The 24,663-nt window shown below is 32.8% G+C and overlaps 1 protein-coding gene across 1 annotated transcript in view; it reads left to right on the top strand.

The window, feature by feature from the left end:
* LOC129232473 (helicase domino-like) overlaps positions 1-24,663 on the top strand; it is a 295,627-nt gene that overhangs the window by 4,090 nt on the left and 266,874 nt on the right. The window contains exons 2-5 of the mRNA XM_054866621.1: positions 9,328-9,513; positions 10,837-10,977; positions 12,837-13,056; positions 16,135-16,358. Of these exons, the coding sequence (XP_054722596.1) occupies positions 9,340-9,513; positions 10,837-10,977; positions 12,837-13,056; positions 16,135-16,358 (759 nt within the window). The 5' untranslated portion in view covers positions 9,328-9,339. The remainder of the gene's footprint in view (positions 1-9,327; positions 9,514-10,836; positions 10,978-12,836; positions 13,057-16,134; positions 16,359-24,663) is intronic.

Raw genomic sequence — 24,663 nt, 5'->3', positions numbered from 1 at the left:
ATTTTCTAAATTCATGGATTTTTCACAAACAACACATACTTTTTGCTTCAACCATTTCACTTTGAAAAGCTTCCTGCCAAACAAGATAAACAATTTAAAAGATCTATCCATATTTCTGAGGTGTTGAAGGTGGGAGAGGTTCTAATGGAAGTAACTGTGATGAAAAAGGAGAAGAGGGAGGATGATAGTTTGGCAGATACTTGGCAGGCAAACTAGATATCATAGCTTTTTATGGCTGAGGGTTTTTGGGTTTAGGATGCAGGTTTTCTTCTTTTTGCTGAAAGGCCAAAGGTTTTCTTGGTGGGGAAATTTTCACAACAGGGTTGTTTTTGATGAGATTTCAATTACTTTTAATGTTGGGTGGTTTTTTACTATGTGCTACCTTATATATGCTTATTTAATTCATCATTTCAATAATAATTTTGTTTCTTTAATTTATTTTAGGAAAAATGCAAAACTCAATTAAAAACTGTGGCTTAGCACCCACAGTTTCAATTTTTTTTTGTAATTTGGCATGGTTACTTTTTTTTTTTTGTATTTAACCCATTTTTTGCCCCGGCCGATTCAGGCTTGTCGCAAGAAAATGGTTCCTAACTGCCTTCGACGAACCTGTGTTGTCACAGCGTTTCTAACAGTTTTTGCCTCGGCCGAATATGTGTCGGCTATCCTTCCATGGGCAGAACCCTGTTATTGTGCTTCTCTGTTGGGTTCTGGTGCTTTTAGGGGAGCGGTAATCAAGCTCTTTTCCTTAGACAAAAGGGATGTAACTGATAGTATTTCACGAAACTTGTTGTAATTTATTTTATTTTACTAAGATATTAAAATTTCAAGTGCTCCTGGATGGGACACGTATAATGCTTCAAATAATCAGGCATTATATTTTTATCTTTTCGTGGAAGCTTTGTTTCTTAGCATTCTGGCATTTGAACTCCTGATGAACAAGTGTGAAAATATTTCCTTACACATTTAACAATATTTCTATGCCTGAATAAAGCAAAAAAAAAAAAAAAAAAAAAAACAGAATTTTTTTTTCTTGTTATCAAAAATCCACCTTCTTACACAAGCAACCTTCACTAAATTGTTCAAAATTCTCAAATTTTATAATTAATTTTACACAACATTTTCTAAAAATTATCTTACACATCTTAATTTTGTACGAGTATGTTTTTTAAAAATTATAATGTGTTTACTACGCTTTTTATTTATTTGTATACTATTATTATTTTTTATTATTTATTTATTTTTAAATCGTGATATTTTCAAACTTAAATTTTAACTTTTTATATTCACGGCATCCTTTGATGGATTTTTAGTGATACAGTTTTGAATATTTTTAATTTCGCAAACAAAAATTATGAGGACCGCATTGATTAAACGTAATAGTTGACCATGCAAAACATAAAATATATACTACAGTACAAATGAAATTATAATATCTTGACTTCTTTTCGCTTTACTCATACGAAACGAAACATTCCTTTTCTCCCTTTCTTTTTCAGATTTTATTTATTGTTTTAAAATAACTCCAATGTTTTAATTGCACCTTCTTTCATGAGATTTTAAAAATAGAAAGAAAATATTTGGTTTCTTTTCAATAATCAAGTTGCCTTAATTAGTAAATAATCCTATGAGACTAACTAAAATTTATCCAAATATGTTTTAAAATAAGAAAAACAATCCGACTCTATTTCAAGCAAGATTTTCTTTCTTTTTCTTCTGAAGACATGTTCTCAAATACAAACAGTAAAGCTTGCTTTGAAATTCCTTTCTGATTCAAACTGTTTTGTTGTAAGAAAATAATGTGGAAGGGTTGGCCGCAAGACAGCAAGGGGGACATCTCCTTAGGGAATCCGCCCAGGCAGTCTCTGTTATTCCTCTCTCAGCTGGGGGCTTTTAGTTGCATGCACAAAAGTATTCTTTTGGGAAATAGGGGATTAGCCGCAAGTTTTGATCTTTTGTAATCATTTATCTTTAAAATACTTCCCACGCTTGAGCAACTGATATCTGGACACTCAGAAGGGATTTAAAAGTCATCGCAATTACGATAAAAGAACCGAAAAGCAAAGAGATGTCTCTGTGTTTATTGGTCGTTTTGAAGGGTCACAATGTATCAAAAGGCACCGAAGAATACTTTTTATCCGCTTAGAAAATCATTCCCAGAGTTAAAGCGTTTTTGTCCATTCAAATGCTCACCTTGCTCACAGGTTGGATCGATCAGTCAATTGTTTGAAAAATGTTTTGTTGAGCCCTTTTGAAAGGTAGATCATCTTACATTTAACAGTTTTGATTTCTTAAGTGTATAAAAAGAAAAGAATGATATACTGAGATAAAAACAAAAAGAAAAATAAATCAATAAAATAATTAGTGTTATAAAAATAATTGCTTTTCGTCCTATCCTCTATTGTTTATTATTTTCCCGTTATGTACTGTGTAAATTTAATGAATATTTTAGCAAATATTAGCAACCTTGTCTTTTATTGCATTATTTAATTCAGTGCCAAAAAAACTAATAAAGCGAAGCGATTTTCGAATGCAAGCTGAACAGCAAAAGCAACATTAAAATCCCGAGAGCAAAATGGGGAGAAAAGCTCTATCACAACCTAGCAAAAAGCTACTCCGTTTGTTATCTGCGGCATGCGCGTTAAGGGGTTTCGGGCTGATTATGGAATGGGTTAAGAAAGTGTAAATAATGTTTATGGTGAATCTCAAATGGTTTAGGCTTTACATTGTGTTAAAAGTTTTGAGATTTCATGTTTAAATGAGGCAGCTGCAAGTTGTTCTTTTTGTTCCAAAATTTATTAGGAAGTTTTCTAAAACAAATTTTGGGTTCCAGTGCAAGGAAAAAATAACCAATCGTTTATATACGTATATATTTATTTATTTTCAATTCTTACTGTGAAAAGTATGTTCTACCACATAAATTTTAAAAGTAGGTCTGTTTGTAAATCAAAAATTTATAACAGAGAGAAAAATTTAAAATTTATGTTCTTACTCGTTTAACACTATAAACTCAAATGTTTTTATTGAAAGAAATGAATTTTCTCTAAAAAATATGAAAAGCTGACACTATTGTGTTGATGCTGCCAAGATTGAACTCTGGCTTCCCCAACCCTTTGTTCAAAGACTCAAGGGTTAGAAATTGTTGCCTCTTTTTCAAAATTTAGATTTATTTAGGAATAAACACCCTTGCAAGAAATGGTACAATGCAGCAAATTGTACAAAATTATTACTCATACTTAATTAAATATGTATTACCTTTAAAACTGGTAAATTAGCCATTTTTTGTTGGATTTTTGAATATCATGGCTTCCAGATTCTATTTTGATGCAGTTTTGGATATCATCCCTTTCACCAAAATTTTTGGGTAACATCCCCTTTACGAAATTTTTTTGGATTTCCTCCTTTTTGCTCTCTGACCCCTGAGTTCTCTACATTGTCATTATAGTACGCCAATTACTTGAAGACCAAATTTCAAGAAAGGAGCAAACAGTCTAATCTTGTGCAAGTGAAGTCTAATCTTGATTCAGGCTATGTAAAATAAACAACATACAGTAATCTTCCCTTACTGTATGTTGTTTATTTTACATAGCCTGAATCACGTAAGAACATTTAAGCTATGTAAAATAAACAACGTACAGGCAAGGCAACGGTTTCGGGAATCGTGCTGTAAATATTGAGGTTCAATGCGTTGGTGTTAGGGGGGGGGGGAACTGCCCCCTCCAGCCCCTCCCACGAGCCGCCACTGCCCCCCCCCTTTTTTTTCAATCAATGTAACTTGTCCTGTCAGATAGCTAAATAAACAAGGCAGTCCAATTAAAATCTTCTAAAATTATATGGAAAACAGCTAAATAGTTTGTGTTTTTACTTAGGATCAGGTCGGGTGGAATGGGTATACAAACAGGTATTTTTGAAATGATTATCAAACTATTCAAATTTGATATATAACAATTGAAAAACCTTAACTGATTTTTTTTCATTTCAACAATACACTTAAATTTTTTATAGTTATAAAAACTGAAATAATTTTATTATTTAGTGAAAAAGCTATTACTATTCACTATGGGTAAGTCTATTTTCATACCTATTCCATCCCATGGAGAGGGGTGAAATGGGTATTATTGTTTTAAATTAAATTTCAGATTTAAAACATGAATTTATTTATTTATTTTTCACAAAAATATATTAATATAACGGTTAAAATCTTTTGAACAATGTAGTCTGTGATTTCACTGCAATTAAAGGTATAATGTCCATGATTATTGAGGATTGGCTGACTTAGATTTTGATTATCTATTCTTTTTTAATTTCCATGTTTGCATTATTCGGAAAACCAGTGGCAGAAAGTTTTGTAGCTGTCTGTGACAAGCTTTTAGAACTTCATAATGTCTGCAAAATTTCGAGAGTGGTTTCAATAAAAAAAGCGTCTTTTTTTAAGTAATTCTTATTTGAAAAAAGGCAGGAGGTGCCCCCCACCCCCCCAAAGATGATGATGCACCTCCCTAAATTCTATGAAGCATTCCCCCTCGCAAGAACAAGAAAGACCACTACCCCAAACTAAAACCAAAATGTTTCTCAAATTACCTCTTCCCCCCTCCACCTGAAAGCTTCAACGTGTCAATCTGATGCCCCCCCCCCCCCCCGCCGCCTCCATCTTTGGCACCAGACATTTGCAAACATCTGTTGGCTATTGAACAGTGGTCTGTCCAGGATTTTTTACAGGGTCCATTGTTTTTCTGAAAGATCAATTCATTTTGTGAATAATCAAATGATTTTTCGTGTGTGTGTATGGGGGGAGGGATGTAAAACGTTGTAAATTTTAAAGTGGGTGTTTTTTGTGATATTTTTTTTTCCATTGATAACATTATCAACTGATCTTTGTCAAATTTTGCACATAAGCTAACTATCACTAAAAACAACTTTTGGCAGCTATTAAAAGTTGATCTTAAAAAATTTTTATATTTTACCCCACCCTAGTTCGCATGCACTGTCTGTGGTCTCACAGACCACTTTCGAAAGAAACGTTCCAAAGCTAACGAAGAAACACAGTAAAGTATGTAACCTTTAGGCATCGTTTCAAGAGGGTAGTGAAAAGGACTGAGACCATTAAGCATTTTTAGGGGGGTATGCGAGTGAGAGAAAGAACCGAGTGATCTGTCAGACCACTCACACTAGTTAAGGGTTAAATCTGTAATCTTAAACAACCATTAAAATAGCATACTAAAAATTTGAATTTAATTTGACCATTTTTACTTGGTTTCAGGACTTTGTTTTTCCTTTATAAAACTTTTTTTAAAAAAATTGTAAAAAGAGTCAAGGAATTGTTCGACTAATAAATAGCTAAACATTGTTTAGACTAATGCTTTTAAATTTTTTTTAGCAGATTGTGATCAAAAATGGTGAGCCGTTGGTGGTCCCACGGACCGCTGATTATTTGTTTATGGTGGTCCAAGGCAAGTTTCACTGGTCTGAGACCAGGGACCAGCAGTAATTTATAAGACTGCATTGCCTTTGGACCTAGTGTAGACCTTTGTCTAGCCCTAATTTAGACCTTAAATCTAATTTCCTGCTAAACTAAATGTTTAATTACAAATTTTTCAAACATTCTGGTTATGACATCAGGCACTGAAAGTTTTCACATATATTTAAACTTAAGAAACTGACAGAATAACTGACAGGGTTCGTACGCTCCGGGAAAACCTGGAATTGTCGAGAAAAATGACATAGTTAAAAATGTCAGGGAAAGCCATAAAATTTTCCAATTTTGCCCCCCAAATTTTTTTTCCCAATTTTTCACAGGTAATTCTGTAACATGAGATCAAATCTTTGGTTTTATCGATGTTTCCTAAAAAAATTGTAAAATTTTTGAGGCAATAAAGAAGTGGCGACCCGCAGCCACCATTTTGGTTTTCAATAGTTCTCAAGAAGAAAAAAATTCCTGTGGTGAACAGGAATCATGCACAAACTCAACAGGGGAGAAGACGATTTACTGCCTTTAAAGCACAAGTCTGAGGATAGGAGGGTTGATCGGGGAAAATCATTTCTTTGATCAGAAATTCTTTTTAGCTACCCGTGTAACGTAGCCGCCATTTTTGGTCATTCACAAATGGAAGTAGACACGATGCTTAAATGCCTAAGTTTCCGAAAACAGAACAGAATTGGATGTTTTCTTCAACTGCAAACTAATGAAAATGAAGCAAAATGTGCTGCAATTTTTTTTTTTTATTTAAAATTTTCTTGAGAAATGAAATTTTTTTTTCTTAAAACTTAATTTTATCCTCATTGCCTTGAAAGCAAATTTGCTAGAAACTTTTCAACTGAATCGAAGTTTCATGAAGATTTACTATTTTCAAATTGTTTTCATGCTGCAAATTCAAAAATTATTTCTTAATTTTTGGCGTAGCTGCCATATTTGGTTGTTCCTAAGATGAAAGTACACAAGATTTTATTGTGCCTAAGTTTCCGAAAATGGTAATGGATGTTTATTGCAATGCAAACTATTGAAAGCAACGCAAAATGTTCCTTTTTTTCGGATAATTTATAATTATTTTCCTTAAAAATGCAAAATTTAATCTTCAGAACATTTTTCTATTATAATTGATTTAGATGCTTATGTTCTAAACATTGAGTATTTTGTCCTAATTGTAGTTTTTTTAAGGATTATTAATTATTTATAACTACATTTGTGGGACACGTTCAAAAATCTACTTGTTTTCTTAAATTCTTCACATAGTCACCATATTTGGTCGTTTTGCAAGTAGACTTAAATTTTCAAAAATAGAATTGGATGTTTATCTCAATGTAATTAATCTATTGAAAGTAACATAAAATGTGCAAAAAAACTATGAATTTTTAAAAGGTAAATATTTTAATTTTGATGTAAGAAAAAAAAAAACTGAAGACTATTGACATCGGTCTATGATCTGCAGATGTTGACTTTTGTTATTATGCATTATATGGTATGCCAACCAATGCAATAAAGTTAATCATATTTATACTGAAAAAATGAATTTGTATTTGGCTCAATATGTTTTGTGTTATATACTAATAATAAAATAAAAAGAAGTATTGTAAACCAAAAGCATATTCTAAAAGATATGCAGAAATATGCTAACATTACACATGGCATCGAAGAAACGCTAAAATAAGTTGAAAGTACTATGTTTTCAAGAAGTAGTAAACTAATGAAAGCAATTTTGAACAAAATGTTTAAAAAAAAATTTTTTTTGAAAAAAAAAAAAAAAAAAAAAAAAAAAGAACCGACTTCAAATTTGCTCTAAAAAGTGAAAAATAATTTTATTCTTTAAACACCATCTCTAATACTTTTAAACATAATTTTTGAAGTTGGGGCACAAAAAGTAAAATCCAGCTTAACTATGCTCCCCGTTAATATTTTTTTCAGAAAATCACCCAAAGTTAGGAACGAAACATTTATATCGTTGCTCAGATATGCTGTCATCAATGCATAATGTATGTGGTAGTGAAGAAACTAGGCCTGGTTAAATATATAGTTATAGTTGAGTCAACACTGTTAATGATCTTTTCTATCGTTTTTGCGCCAACCTCAAAAATTATGTTTAAAAGTATTAGTGATGGTGTTTAAAGAATAAAATTATTTTTCACTTTTTAGAGCAATTTTGAAGTCGGTTCTTTTTTTTTTTTTTTTTCAAAATTTTTTTGTTTCATTCTTTTTAGTGTAAATGTAGGTATTTCAGTGAAAGTAAGAATTTGCCTCACAAAACTTAACCATATTTTTATCATAAAAATGCTCCATACTAGAAAAAAAAGAAAGAAAACTATAAGTACGCCTTAAAATTTAAGCGATTGGCATTAAAAATTTATCTTTGTTTCTCTCTGGAATTCATTTGTGTGTTAATTTATTATAACCATTTAAATATTACATTTTCCCTAAATTAATTTGCATTTCACAGCATACAAGTTGCTTGTGATGCAATCCTGTATAGTTGAGGTAAACCTAACCTGTGGTAGTATTGTGAAGGCTAAGCAGATCCTGATTACTGCATCACCTCACTTCCAGGTTAGGTTTACCCCCACTATGGAGCAATGATACTGAAGAAACTTGATGCTTGCTTCAGAGAAGCCTTTATTGAAAATTTTCAGTACAATTACTATTAATGTTACTGTTATATGGCACCAAACTTTTATAACAATGGGTTTCATATTTAATCATTTAATAGGGAAATTGCATAAAATTTACTGTTTTTTGCACATAACATTTCTTCTAAGGACTAAATATGGTCAAATAAAGTAATGGGACCTAAGTTGAGCCATCCCTTATCCATTAAAAAAAGAATCATCAAAATCGGTTCACTAGGTTAGACGCTGTGAGTGGACAAACAAAAAAAAAAAAAAAACATACATACAGTATGAACTGATAACCGCCTCCTTTTTGAAGTTGGTTAAAAAAAAAAAAAAAAAAAAGAAAATTAGAGAGAGAAAAAAGGAAAAGAATTTCTAGATTTTTTTTTTAATTCTAAGGGTAAAATTTTAGTTCTTCTGCATTGCTATTTTAAAATATTTTAATTTTTTTTGAAAATATTGTTATTTAAACTTAATTTTGATTGAAGTGAGTAACCTGAAATTTTCTAAAAAAAGACCTGGAAAAGTCATGGAATTTTTTTTTTTTTAACCACAATTGTATGAACTCTGATTAATAGCTTAGTCCACATTCAAAAGTAGAAATAGTTTTTTTTAAAAGTTCATCATTATATTTTTCAGTTTAGGTTCTTGTTGTTTGGCGACAAAAACTTTTACTGCAAAAAACTGTTTTCTTCTGCAAACCATGTTGTACATTGAACCTTAAAAAGCCCAAAACAGTACAGTAAAACCCCGGGGGGGGGGGGGGACACTTTTAAAAACCCTGAAGTTTATACCTAAAGTCAAAAAAAAAAAAAGTTTCTGATTCTTCTGAGATTTTTGTTTCATTTATAAGCAAGATTTCCAACCAGACTATTTTCCAAAAGTGCATATCAGAAATCCTATTGGAAATTATGCCATCCTCCCTTCATATATTAACTTTTGGTCTTATCCTTGAATAACCTATGACTGGAATTATGTTACTTTATCTTATTGATATTTTCATTTCATGTTTAAAGAACTTCCATGAACAACAAACTTTTTTGTTCATCTTTTTTTAACATTATTTATCTAATTTAGTGCTTGTAAAAGTTTTATAGAGCATATTTTTTTGGATATTTTAAAGATTTTTCTCCCTGGTTTAACAGAAAGCTTATCTCATTTAAAGTTTTCTTTAATTTGAATAAATGCTTCTGAATATTATTATAAATCTTTGTTTTTTACGTGTTATAGGAGGCCTATGTGATGCAAAGAGTGGGAGACCTGCGCAAAGAAGGATTATGGTCTCTTAAAAGATTGCCTAAAGTTGCAGAAAGTCCACGTATTAAAGCACATTGGGATTATCTTTTAGAAGAGATGGTTTGGTTAGCCACAGATTTTGCACAAGAAAGAAAGTGGAAAAAAGCTGCTGCAAAAAAGGTGGGCATTGCAACTTTTAACTATGATTTAAATGGTTTACTTAATTTATGAGATACAGTATAAATTCGATCGAACAATTTCCACAATTTAATGATAGATTTCACTGGTTCGGGTTTGACAGTATTGAAGTCTATGCTCCTGGATTTAATGATATCCTTGATTTAAGGATAACTTTTTCCAGTCCCTTGACAATTCTAAATCAAGGTTTTACTGAAATTTGGGAGAAACTTTGTGAGCGTAAGGACTTTTTATAACCTATAAATGGGTACTAAAATCAGTTAAGAAACTTGAATTAATGGAGTATCATTAATTTAAAGAATCGAAAGGATATAAAGAAATACTAGCTAATAGATTTCTAAATTAAAGAGCACCAGAGCATGTTGCTTATAATCACTATTGTATTTATGATTACCATTAGTGATTGCAATATTGGTAATACCAGTATTTCATGCTATCTTGCAATTTCGTAATACAGGTATTAATTTTGTTAGGGTAAAAAATTGGTATTTTCAATATTAGTTTCAATATATATATATATAATAAAAGTGAAGAGTATTGAAAAGACCACACCAAAAGCCCATAGATGCGCAACGCAGCAAATTTTTGGTCTTTTGACCATAATTAGTGAATCCTCCATGGCTGATGAGCTCTGGATTCATACTTTATCTTTTCCTATTTAATAGCTATTTGCAATTTTCCTTTTTATCATCATTATTTTATATAATTGTTTAATATTTGAAATTTTGTTTGCTTATTTTATATATATATATATATATATATATATATATATATATATATATATAATTAGGGAATTTTTATTGAATTTATTAAATTTCTTTTTTTAACCTATGAAAGACGGTTCAAAAACTCAATATTAAAAACGCTTAAAACGAGAGCAATTTTAAGCTTGTATCTTTTTTAGGTTCTGAGAAAATGATTAAACATCTCAAACTTAAGCACTTGATATAACACCTTTTCAAAGAGAGAAAAAAATTTATTTTAAAGTCATTTTCATTCATAACTAGGTCAAATTTCTTGGTGCACCAAGTTTCATCAAGATCTGTGAGGGTCTGTCCTAAAATTGTTTCAAATTGTGTTGATTTTAATTGGAGTGACTAATAGTGGCGTGTGTAATTCTGGTACACTATTTCTGGTTTCTGCTACACTATTTTTCTGTCTTGTAAGCATGTTTGTTCTATATAGCTAAAACACCCCCCCCCCCCCTTAGAAAGGAAATTCTTGTTGTCCTGACAATGACAGTTTGATATGTAGAAATTATTTTCAACTTGTCTCTTATGCTTATCTTTTGCTTCAAATTTTCAGTGTGCGCGTATGATCACGAAATACTTCCAAGAAAAAGAAATTAAAGCTGAAAAGGCAGAGAAGGAAGAACAATTAAAGATGAGAAAAATAGCAAGCATAATGGCTAGAGAAATCAAACAGTTTTGGAGTAACATTGAAAAGGTAAATACTGAAGAATCTCATTAATTCGGACTACTAAGGGATCAAGGTTGTTTGAATTCATGAATTTACAAATTAAACCAAATAAACTTAAAGCCAATGTACATAAACAATTTTCTGTACATAGTAATTACCATGTTATGAATTCAAAAAAATGAAATATAAAACTCATGAGAGAAAATTTAAAACACCTAATTGCTCTAACTCGCCTTTTATTTATACAGTACTGGAAATTTGCTCATCAAGGTATGACGGGTGAAAATTGCTTCTTCTTCCACATTTTAACGAAGCAATTGCCTGTTTGGTGATATTTTAATAGTTGAAATTTTAACCTTAACTTCAATGGATTTACACTAAGCTCTAGTAGATAGCATTCATTAGTTGACAGCTTTTTCAATTCTTCATTTCCCTGAAATGACAGTCTTACCAGTGAAACAGTTAAGTTACCGGATCGAGTTCAGCCTTGTCACAATAAAGCCTTTCCCTGCATGTTAAACATTACCACCACAAATTATCAAATTATCATTCTGTGGGGGACTTTCATTGTTACAGGGTTCGTACGGGTCATGGAAATACTAGGAAGTCATGGAAAAAATAAACAAATTCCAGACCTGGAAAAGTCGTGGAAAATTAATATTTTCATTAAAAGTCATGGAAAAATGTCTTGGACAGTAGACAAAAGCGTTTTTATATTTTTCTTAGTACTATACTGTGGCAAGTAGTTAATCATATACTTATTTCCGTGGGTTACTCACGGCTTTAGCAAATATCCAGGCGTAAACAAGGCAAAAAAAGTAAAAATTGAAGCAGTTTCAATTGACCTATTCCCTCAAAGCCATGAGTGAGCCACCAAAATATTTATACTAGCATGTACCTAGTATCAAGTAGTATCCATATTTAAAAGAGTTGGCTTGGTTCAGTCATTACTTTTGAAGAAAAGCAATCATATATTTAGCTCTTTTTTTCTCACGATCCTAAACTTTGACCTTTACTCGAGGGCAAAACAAGTCAAATTAGAGAGGAAAGAAGCTTCACTTTTTCTTATCACCATACTAGTAAAATATCTTGAAAGTTTCAGGAAAATTGGAAGGTGTCAACTATCATGCCCCCATTCACTTTGTCCAGCTTTAAAAAAAATGACTCTTAACATTAAAATACTGCCAGGTATTTGAATTAAACATCCCGATTAATTGAATCAAACAGACATAATTGAACATTTCACACGAGCATGTGATGTATCATTTAAGTCTTTTTCTTTTTATTGTCCTCTTTTCGTAGAATAAGTTTTATTTTTTATTATTATTATTTTTTCTGATTGAAAAGGCAGGGTTTTGCACAATTGTAGTGACTGTTTTCTGAAGCAAAGTCAAACATAAAGAGTGAGACAAAGACAACATGTTTACAGGGCAGGGGTTCTGTGCTCTGGGCTTTAGCACCGACAGTAACAACATTGGTGCAACAAGATTTGAAATCCAAGGTCTTTTTTTTTTTTAAGGGATAGTTTAATGACTGCTCCTTCTAGTAATCAACAATTGGTAAACTTTTCAAAGCGCTTAAAATTTGATTTTTTGCCAGTAATCAATGAACAAATATTTCGAATGAAAGAATATTCTAAACAACATTTCTTTTTTTTTTTTGCCTAAAATTTACTTCTAAATTGTATTTAGGTTTCCACTTAAAATAGAAATAAATAAAAAGTAACTAATTTTTGATTCATTGAATTGGCCGTAATTTTCAATCAAAACTGTTAAGAACAGACTTGATTAATATAAGCAGAGACCAGTTTTTTATATTGTCATAGGTTAATTGATATAAACATTTTTGTTAATGCCTCTAATTTAAACATGTTATTTTTTTTATAGCTAGTCGAATATAAGCAACAAACATGGTTAGAAGAAAAGAGGAAAAAAGAGTTAGATGTTCATCTGAATTTTATTGTTGACCAGACTGAAAAGTATTCATCTTGGCTAACTCAAGGCATGAATCGCACTTTTAATGAGAGCCCCTCTTCAAGCAGAGCTACATCACCAACTTTAGATTCTCCTTCATCAATCTCTTTGAAAAGGGAGCACAAGCTTGATGGTAACTTCAGGAATGTTATTTAATCATTTTGGTATAGGGTAATTGGCTATAAAAGTTACGTATTCTTCGACAAAACAAATAATTTTACTGTATTAAAAAAGTTGATTATATTAGGTGTAATATTTACATATTTTGGCCGTTATTACTTTTTTCGATGCCAAGCCTTTTTGTGCGTTTCAAGTTCTGATTGCATCTTTTTACAGGTTTCCACGGGCCCTCAAAAGTCCCTGTAAAGGCCCTATTTTCAAGTATTGTTTGTAGGGGCTCCTCTAAAGGCCATACTTCGTAGTCAAAAGCACTAAAATGTAATCAAAGACCCTATTTTAGGATTTGTGTCATTCTATGTCAAATCAATGAAAAACAATTTCTCAACTTGACTTCTCAGATTTTTATGAAACTTTTAGAAACCTTACTCTTTGATGTCATAAATTTAAAGTAAACTCCAGATTATCTGCGGATTAGGGTGGCACGGTAACCACAGATAAGCAAAACATAGGATAATCCGAATTATAGTTAAAAAACGGTACTGGTGTATACAATAGCTAAAATATTTCTCGAAAATTGCTCGAAACGTTTCCGATTTCGTGTCATGAGTTATGCAGGCTGTTTATATAGCTGTGCTGTGGTTGACTTAAGTTCGCGCATTTTCGCCAATGGTCAATCACATGTAGCTTTATCAGGGGTCGAAGTGGTCCTATATATCCTATATTTCCTATATTTTCAAAAAAAGTATGAAAATCGTCCTATATTTCCTATATTTTTGGAAAATGTCCTATATTTCCTATATTCCTGTTTTTTATCCAATTTATTTCTTTCAAAAAACAGTAAATAAACTATCTGACTTCGGATTTTTCGTCAAAAGTACGATTGCAAACGAATTTCAAATTAAAAAACAGAACTCACTAAATCGTGCAACAGACATCTTCTCCCATTGGCTACAACAATATGACGTCACTGTAGTGGGTGGAGTTTCGAGAACGAATTCTGAAGTCGGTTTTAGAATTTTGCGTTTGGCAACAGCAGTTTGTTTTGTTTTCCAGCGTGGTTTTCGTTTTCGCGGGTATATTTTTGTGTTCATTGCATTTTCTGATCGGAATGATATAATAGTCTTTTTGCAATCTTTTCTTTTTGTGGAATTTTATAGAACAAAATATCTGTATGCTTGTGCTACAAAGCATTGGTTATTTCCTGTTAGTTCTCAACACAAAGACTGTTTTTATTTATTTATATAAGCTATGTTTGTGGCACTTCTATCCCTGCAAAAATTGTGAGTTGCTGTGTTAATTATCAATAAATTTCACTTTGTTCTTTTTTTTTTTTGTCTACAAAGTACTTTTTTCAAAAATTATTCTTTAAACTACAGGAAAGTCATTTCAGGTGTAAGTTATAATTTGGTTGGAAGGTTTTTTTAAACAAAATCATTGATCAGAATAAATAAATAATATGTATGTATTATTTCTTTTTTCATAGCGAAACTATTCATACAATGTGTCCTATATTTGTCCTATATTTTTTGTGGAAAATGTCCTATATGTGACAAGTCGATCACTTCTACCCCTGCTTTATGCCAAGTTAGGTCCCTAGTGGGACTAATTATCACTAGTTTAGACCACCCCAAGTTATGTAATAAACCTCAAGATACAAACAAACTCTCTCAATGAAATGACAAGGTTGCGAAATGTACCGTCTTATAATCATAATAACTAAGTCAATGAAAGTTAACTAAAAAGTGTAAAATAAAAAATTATTCAATAAAAACCAAAAACCCGACTGCGTAAAAACCAAAATAACTGAAAAGGAAAATGTATAAGCCCAGTAGTTTAGAATGTATTAAGTAGTACTGAATAACTACACTGTTGAAATAGTTTTATAACCGTACACAGATAAGACAATTTATAAATTCAAAAGCAGAATAGAAGGATCAACAGTCGGCGCCCATTCAAATTTTATGGGGTTCCTCGAATCAGAAAGGAATGCGCCCCGACTGTTGATCCTTCTATCCTGCTTTTGAATTTATGAATTGCCTTATCTGTGTACGGTCGTAAAACTATTTCAGTGGTGTAGTTATTCAGTAGTACTTAACACATTCTAAACTACTGGGCTTATACATTTTCCTTTTTAGTTATTTTGGTTTTTATGCAGTCTCGTTTTTTGTTTTTTATATATAATTTTTTATTTAAAAATCTAAATCATTTTTTTTGGAAATTGTGGAATCATCAATTTGTTGCTGGTCCCCTAAATGATTGGGTCATTTTATTTTTATTGAAACATGTCGACTGAAACATACCTTTTTATGCAAGAAAAGTTACAGGGCAATTGTTTTTTTTTTTAATTCTCAAAATTACTTTAAACGTAAAATTTTTGCAATTGATTTGAAAAAAAATTTCCGTCAAAAAAAGGATTTCATTATCTTAGTATATAGAAATATGGGTTTTTGGTCTGAATAATGTCCACCGAAAAATAAATACCCTTTTCGGTATTTTCCAGAGCATAGTCCCTCTCTATTTATGCTTTAAAGTAAGGACATGGATGTTTTACATCACTAGTTAAGAATTGAATATGGCATGATGCTAAGTAGATTTGTCACTAGCATTTGAAATGACGAACTGTAGACTTGAAGATTCAAATTTTGAGCCAGTTTCCAATTGAAATTTAAGCCATTTTTGTATTAGTTGTAGCCTCTTTACTTTATCCAGGACTTAGTCTTGTTAATAAAAACAAAGAGGCAATTTTAAGACACTATGTGAAATTGCCTGGAGTGGAATAAAAATACTGTATATGGTACTTGTTACTAAAGTGCATACATTCTGTAAAATGGAAAAAAAGAAATTTAGGAGTTAATATTGTTTCAACTATCAAATCTTGTAAATTAAAAAATAAGACAAGTAATCCATTGAGATCTTACTTAAGATTATTTGAGTAATTGTCTTGTGTGACTTCTCAATGCTACCCAGTGTTCTTTCATATATAAATAACCATTAAAAAAAATCGAATTCTTAAAAATGGGTAACGTGTGTAATGAGGGTTATTTCTGCTTACCTATTGAGTTTCATGTTCAAATTATTGATTTGCTTTTAGATTTTGAGCCAGAAAGCAGTGGCAGCGATGATGAGGAGACTATACAGAAAGAAGAAGAAGACATTGATGAAGAAGAGCAAAATAAAGAAATTGCTTTATTACAGCAAGAAAGTGAAATGTCTTTAGAAGAGTTTTTAGATACCTTACCTCATGAAGTTTTGAAAAGTCATGCTCAGTTAAACGATAGTGAGCATAAGTGTTCTGATTCTAAGGAAGATAATCAGGTATTTTTTTTTCTACAAATTTTGTAATGTCTTCCCAATTTAAGTACTTGTAATTTCAAAAGGTTAGCTATCGAAAAGTAGATTATATTGAAAGCTGAGAGAGCTGTGAAAGTTTTCAAATCTGAAATAAGAATGGAGGAGAGCAAGGAACACTAATTTGACATTCATCCAGTAAGTTACCACCAGGGTTGCCAGATTTTAAAACTAAATACGGGACAGACTTTGAGGAGGGAAAGGGGGAAGAATATTTTTGAGATTGAGGGTAATTACTGGTTATGTATAGTATTTTTAAGGGGTGATAAACTACCATGTTTAAATTGCTTTCGGAAGATTTCTCTCAGTATGAGTATGTTTATGGGTGAGCGCAATTTTGGAGGAGCTCTAACTTAAAAAAATGAAGCAAGCAATAGAACAAAGTTCAGTACACAGATCGACATTGATAGGAACAGGTGCTAATTAGTTTTTTTACTTGCGTTCGCTAAAAGAGAAACGGCGCATTCGAAAAAGATTTTGTTAAATGTGACTACTTAATCTGAAATAGTAACGCAAGGAATTGTGGAGCAAAACTTGTTTTTAATGCGACACCAGCCATTCGAGAAATCTGAATATAATTTTAACATACCATTTGCCACTTATCGCCTACATTAATATCTTTTTGTGCAACTAAGCCATTAAGAACTTCCTTCACTGATGAAAACTCATCGTATTGATCATCCACTGATATTTTATGTAACTGTTCTACAATAAGTGACTAGCCAGAAAACTGTAATAACTGTACTTAACTGGTCTTAAAACAAAAAGGGTATTTTTTTCAGTGAAGACAAACCACTTTTCTCATGCAACTCACAGCTGTTTCAAAAAATTTCTGGTATGCCTCAGTCAGACATAGTATTTTTACCATCTATAGATGTTTTAAGGTTTTAGCGACGAAGGATTCATAAAACTTATCTTCAAATTTGCTCTCTAGCTGTTTTACCGAATTAGTCACAATATCATAAAGCTCAGCTGTAGATGTAGATTCATTTTGAAGTATTGTACTGGCAACTTCAAAAACGGAGGACACACTCCTAAGAAAATGGAAAACTAATGCAACCTTATTGGTTTCAGCTGTACTTTTTTCACTTAAAAGCAATAATTTTCTGAGAAGTTTGGGGATGTATTCTTCCTCGCTTGTAAAATAATTCATGAGAACTGGCCAAGATTTAATGAGTTGATCTACTGCAGAAACTAAACTTAGCCATCGTGTCCGGATATGCTTTAGGCTTTAGTATCTCTTTAAACTTTAGGTTAGCAAATTCAAAAAACTCCTTCAGCTCATTCCGTTTAACTGCAGATCTAGAAAAATGTGAATAAATTTTTAAAACAATAGTTTCGACATCAATTTCTAAAGCATCAACAGCATGGCGAAATGCAGTGTTAACTATGTGAGTTAAATACCCTGACTGACCGTATATGCTGACCGTTTTGTTTCAAAATCAGCTTTGGTATATTGTCGGTTCAAAATGCTGAAACTGGCTATAAGTCCAAGTCTGATTCAATTAATGAGTTAGTCAAGCAGTTCACTATAGGGTCAGTAGTCTAGGAACTTTTTGCTATTTCATTTACTTATTGCTCTTTATTTCACTTTTTGTTTTACTTTATTTTTTCCCCTTAAAAGAATGTCTCGTTTTGTAAAATATTGTTATCAGCAAAAATACAGGACTTTACCCGTCCCGTATGGAAGTCCTCCAGGACCCGGGACAATTTTTCAAAATACGGGACTCTTCCTTGAAATCCGGGACGTCTGGCAACCCTGGTTACCACCCTATAGCCAAGGCTAAAGCAGAAATACATGAAATACATCGCCAGCTCAGTCAGTTCCAGCCGAGGACTGCAGTTTCGTGCTTATTAGCACTCATCAGTCTGGCATGGGAGTAACTGAGCTGGAGGTGAAAAACCTCTTAATGAAGCCTCAAGACCTAGAGTGCCAAACAAAATAGTAGCTAATACAGAATTAGCACTGACCAGACGAGTGACCAAAACAATGGTTCGGTTCAACTCGAATATTGAAGTCAAGGCAGGTATATTCAGTAAGTTACCGCCCCATAGCCAGGGCTAAGGCAGAAATACATGAAATATACTGCCAGCTCAGTCAATTCCAGCCATTCGTTATATCGCACTGGCCGAGAGACAATAAAAAAGCATGATATATCCGAAAATATGATGTAACTAATGTTGCTAAAACGAAGGTTTGGAACTAACATTCGTGCAACTGATGTGAGAATATATTGAAAAGTAAGGTCTCCTTTTTTTCATGAAAAATCGAATTTATTCACAGCTTTACATGCATCGTTGGATAGGTTGAACATTTTGCTATTTTTCTTCATAGTCTTCTTGAGTATCAATCACTTTGTGCATCCTGGTAACCAGTTTTTTTAATGCCATCCTCATACTGTTCTCCCGGCGCATTGAGAAGCCAAGTTTTGTCCACTTCCTCTTCTGAGCTGAATTTCTGTCCCCCAAGGTGTTTTTTGAGAACAGGAAACATGTGGTAGTAGCTGGGGGCAATGTCCTGGCTGTAAGGGTTATGCTCGATGATATTCCAGGCAAATCCATCAAGTAGGATGGTGTTCCCACTGACTTCTCTGTCTTGAACTTCTTGGGCTTCGGCATGACGTCATTGCGTCGACTGCACCTTCGTTTCTGGGGTGAAATGATGTGCCCACATTTCAGCTCCAGTGACAATCGAATCCAGAAATTCTTGCCCTCTTTTTTACAGCGGCAGAGAAAGTCTGTGGCACATTCCACAGGGTTTGTACACTCCTTAAAAATTCCTTCGATACTCCTTCATTTAGGAATTTTTTTTTTGAAGGGCCCTTCAAACTCCTTTGTTTTGATTTTAACTCCTTCAAAACTCCTTTTTTATTTCAATGCATAATCTTCCTCTATGACAGTAACTTAAAATACTTCAATCAACAACTTAACTTCTCCAAAAGGGCGTTTTCAATACAGTTATTTTATGTATTAATTTTTTTCATAAGATGTGATTTACAAATTAATCATAGAAGTCATAAAAGTTGAAGGTGAAAAATTATTAGATAACTAAGAAATTTCATAAGTGAAGTAAAACATGCTCTAATGGTGCTTGGCTATTTTTAAAAATTTTATGATAATTTTTTTTCCTTCCACAACACTCTCAGCAGCAAAAGTCAGTTGGTCTAATTATTTCTTAAATATCTAAAAGTACTTAAGTGGGTTTATTGTTTTAAGTGATTGTGTTAAAAAAACAATTACTTAGTAAATGGTAGTTATCATATTGTAAAAACGATCATCCACTATGTGATGTCATGCCTTGAAGGGAAAGACAGATTCTTAATATTGTATCATGAGGAAGAGAGAGGTTGGCAAACAGTGACATCACACAGTTTTTATAACAATACTAGCTGCATCGCCCACCTTTGCATGGTCCATCTTGAAAATAAAAGTTATGTCAAGTGACGCGAGTTCAACACTCAGGCTTGAACCAAAAGTCAATGAAATTTTGCGGCAGATTGCGGAAAACCCCCCAAAAAGTAACTTCACGCTATACATTTTAATAAAATTGTTGTTGCGGAAAGTTGAGATGAAGCACTGAATAATAATTTGAATGGAGGAAAGTGTTCGAAAAATAGGGATTTGATTTTGAAATCTAAGAGTCATAATTAATAGTTTTTAATTGATATCTCTGCTAATTATTATTGGAGGATTATGTTAAATAGCCAAACATGAAGACGGGGAATATTACGAATCCATCGATGCCTGGTTCGATAGTCAGTTCACTGTCGTTTTGGAGAAGAAGCTTGGACATACATAAATACGCTCAGTTTTTTAATTATATAAGGGATATTTATAAAAAAAATATGACATGACAAAAGGAGGAGTAAGGTGAAGTGTGACTCTTCATGACAAGGAGGGAAGGGGGTCAAATACTGTCAAAATATTTGATATCTTTTTATTTGTTTTCTTGACTTTCCGGTACTGGGGAAATGATATTAATAATACTTACCTATTTTTTATGTGAGGGGACTCTCCATATCTTGACGCCGCACTAATTAAATACAGTCCCAAAACTTTCGTTCTTCCTGCATGCATAGTAAGAGAAATGTAAACAAACCGCACGGTGCTTGATTGACGGTTCAGTTAAAAATCACAGTGAAAAGAAATCTTGTCCGTCAATGTAACGGTTTCAACGAAATTAAGTGTTGCCAAAAATATTTTTTTGAGTTTTCTTAGTGAATTTCATCGCACTTGCAACAAAGAATATGTAAATTGTGTGGAACATCATCGAAGCAGTATTTAAGCGGTGGACATCCGTCCATTGATCTCTCTCTCCCCTGCTACCATTACCAGGGTGTCTCCTCCGGCATAAGTTGTTGTAGTGGGCTACCAGCCCTTGGATCTATCGTCCTGTTGATGATGGAATAGCGTTCCACTTGATCTACATGCCGAATGAATTGGGCCGGCCGGCCTTACGTGGATGTTTCAAGTCTTCGTTTGGAATCAACTGACGGAAGATGATTCGAGATCACTGGACTGTTTTTCCATTATCGATGTTAGATTTTTAATTTAAACTTTCACAAAAAGTGAAAGAATCACTTAATTTGAAAAAAAAAAAAAATACGTTTTTGCATCATGCAGAATCAATTCCTTTTCGATGTAAACATTGCATCACGTTGTGACGTCATGTGTGCGATCGGTTGCAATGACTCAGTCAAGTGAATGAACTTTTGGGTGAACCGTGTCACCAGTTCATTGTATCTTATAACCGCGAGAATTTTTTTATAGATTGAGTTACTTTTTGATTGGCAACATATCTTTAACTTTCTTGCATTGGCAACACATCTTGTATTTTGCATATTCTTAATTTGAAAGCCATGTGAAGACCTTTAAATACTTCGAGCGATCTTTTTCGCTCTCTCTCTCACCTCACATAGCCGCAAAATGTGTTGTACGTGATTTCTGCCAGTGCTCTTTACTCCTGGCAGGGCGTAATACAACGTGATGTCAATTTTAAAGTCATAAAACGCCTTTAGGCCTATTTTTGTATGTTACGTTAATGCCATATATTCCTTGGAATCAGCATGTTCGTAAAAACTGAATGTATCGTTGTATTTTAGCGGCTAATCTTTGTCTATTCTTCTAAATGTTTTTTAATATCAATGAAGATGTTGTTCGTCAACTTAAGTAATCCTTTGTGGATAATAAATACAGATTTTCCATGAGGAAAAATGCTTCACGTGTTTTTCTTTCCAACTTCAGGCTATGGACATTTTCTTTGCAAGTTCACTTCTACTAGCGGTGTAGTAAGTCTAAATTTCACTACACATAATGCTCACAAGTGGTTATGGGCCCAGGTCACCTGGACTTTGCAATTCCTGGCCATAACCTGAAGAACTTGGAAAATTTGAATTTTTATGCTCTGAAGAATTTTTAAAACATCGTGAAATTTTTGAAAGTATGGAAGTCCCTACAATACCTTTACTAAATGCCAATAATTGGAATACTTGGAAGAGAAACATACAAGTTGTCTTGCGTCATTCGGGCAGCTGGGAATTCATCGAAGCTGACGAAAAAGAAAAGAAACTTGAAGAAGAAAAATTGACGTTCCGAGATAAAGCGGAATTGAATCTTAGAAGAACTCGAGCTTATACTACTATTTATCAGTTCCTGTCAGAAGAATTCAAGCCTCTCATCGAATGCACTACTGAAGGAAAGATAGCTTGGGAAATCTTGTGCAAGTATTTTGAACCTGACACCCGTGCCAGATTAATATCCCTGTTGGATAAATTTTTTCAAGTCAAGTTTCAAGATGGCGAAACTGTTGGTCTTTTCATCTGCCGAGTGAAAGCAGCTGCGTCACAATTAAAAGAAGTTGGCCATGCGATGTCCAACCTTTACATAGGTTTCCAGTATATCCGGAGTTTACCCCCTGAGTTTGCATCCATTGTACAGCAAATCTACAGATGGTCTGACGTGGACTTTACCCCATTGAAAATAGAACAAGAACTGTTGCTCGAAGCAAATAGAATTTCTGAAATGAACGTTCCACTACAGACACCTGCTGTGTATGTGACCGTTCCGAATTCGCTACCTGTCGGTAAGATCCATCCTTGTAAAAGTAGTTGTAAACCTGTGTCAAATTTTAGTAAAAATAGATTTAAAGGGAAATGTAATTTTTGTGGGATTTTTGGGCATAAAAAGGTTGATTGTTTTAAATTTAAGGCAAAGTTAAATTCTAAAAATTTTTCTCAAGGGTCTTCTAATTCTCAACATAATGTGAGTGAAATTAATGAGTCAGAAGCTTTGAATATTACTTCATCTGATTCAGATATAACGTGGATTGCCGATTCTGGAGCTACGTCACATGTCACTAAAAATAAAAATCTTTTCTCTGATTTTAGGCCAGTTAATAACTTAAAAATGTCTATGGCTGTTGACGGTAAACAAAGCAATATTTTAGGGATTGGTACAATTCAATTGTTGGTCAAAATTAATGGTAGACATAGGAAAATTATCTTGAAAGATGTTCTGTACAATCCTGAAATCCGTCGTAATTTATTGTCATTATCTAAATTGGAACAGGAAGGTAACAAATTTGTTGGTCATAATACCATTCTTAAAGTTTATGACAAAAATTGGAATCAATTATTTTATGCAAAGCGTAGAAATGACATAAATTTATATTTCTTTAAGCCTAATAGATATTTGTATTTGAAAAATAGTGAACATTGTGATAATTCTGAGCCTGTTTGTAACATTTCTGAAAAAATTGGTAAAATTTCACCTGAAGATTTATGGCACAAGAGATATTGTCACATTAATTATGAATATATTTCTAGAACTAGCAAAAACAATAGTGTTAGAGGTCTTCCTGAATTGAATAAAAATGTTAACTATTGTGAAATTTGTAAATATACTAAAGCTAGGAGTATTTCTTTTAAATCGATTGGGGCCGTGAGATCTTCTAAACCTTTAGAGCTTATACACATGGATGTAGGTGAAGTCCCAAATTTAACTTTGAGGGGAGAGAAATATTATTTATCCATTATGGACGATTTTTCAAAACGCGTTGCTGTATACCCTATGAAATTGAAGTCTGATGTTTTCAATATTTTTGTAAGATTTTTAAATCGTAATGAAAGGCTTTTAGGGAGGAAAATTAAATCAATTCGTACAGATGGGGGGAAAGAATTTTGCAATCAAAATTTTGAAATTTTCTTGAATAACCGTGGCATTAGGCATGAGAAAACTAATCCCTACACACCAATGATGAATGGCATAATTGAACGGTTTAACCAGACATTAATGGGGGGAGTTAGAGCACTTTTAAAAGAGAGTAACTTACCTTCGAAATTCTGGGGGGAAGCTGCATTTTGTTTTTCTTATGTTTGGAATAGGTCTTGTCATGGGAGCAATCATACCCCGTTTGAACTGTTTTTTCAATAAAAAGCCTAACGTGAAACATCTCAGAACTTTTGGCTGTTTAACTTTTGTAAATGTTCCAAGTCAGAAAAGAAAGAAATTGGACGATAAATCTAAACCAGGAATTTTGTTAGGTTACGCTCAAAATACTAGAGGTTATCGTGTCTGGCTGGAAGACGAACAAAGAATCATAGAAACATGTAATGTCAGTTTTGATGAGGGAACTAAAGGGGCAGATGTTGTACTAGGTTCTGGATCAAGTAGTCCAAGGGTTATGAAATACTTACCTGACAATTTTGATTATGAATATCCTTTAACTTCAAATCAGGGAGTGGATGAGCTTTCCGGTGATAGTCCTAGTGAAGAATTAAAACCTTGTTCCGAAATTAATTGGTTGCGTCAAGCTGTTCCTAGACCATCAGGTGATAGAACTGATATTTACTATAGGATTGAAGGTTCAAATATTCGCTTGCGTTCTTTAAATGAAGTTATTAAATATTGTAATGATAACAAAATTGAATTTGATGAATCATATTTTGACTTTTCGGGCAAAAATTTAAAAGAGGGAAAGGTAATAGAAATTTTAGAGGGAAATCTTGCTGAAATTAAACTTCCATTAAATTTTAAAGAAGCCATTAATTCTAGGGAATCTAAACATTGGATTAACGCGATGGATCAGGAAATACAAACCATATATAATCGCGGTGTATTGGAGTTAGTGGATCCACCTGAACATAGTAAAATTTTGGGAAATCGGTGGGTATATACAGTAAAAGAAGATCAGCAAGGGAATATTGTGAAATACCGTGCTCGATTATGTGCCCAAGGTTATCTTCAGGAAGCTGGAGAATCATTCCAAGAAGTT

The sequence above is a fragment of the Uloborus diversus genome, chromosome 1 (assembly GCF_026930045.1).
Source record: "Uloborus diversus isolate 005 chromosome 1, Udiv.v.3.1, whole genome shotgun sequence".
NCBI lineage: Eukaryota > Metazoa > Arthropoda > Arachnida > Araneae > Uloboridae > Uloborus > Uloborus diversus.
This window is presented reverse-complemented; position numbering and strand designations above follow the sequence as displayed.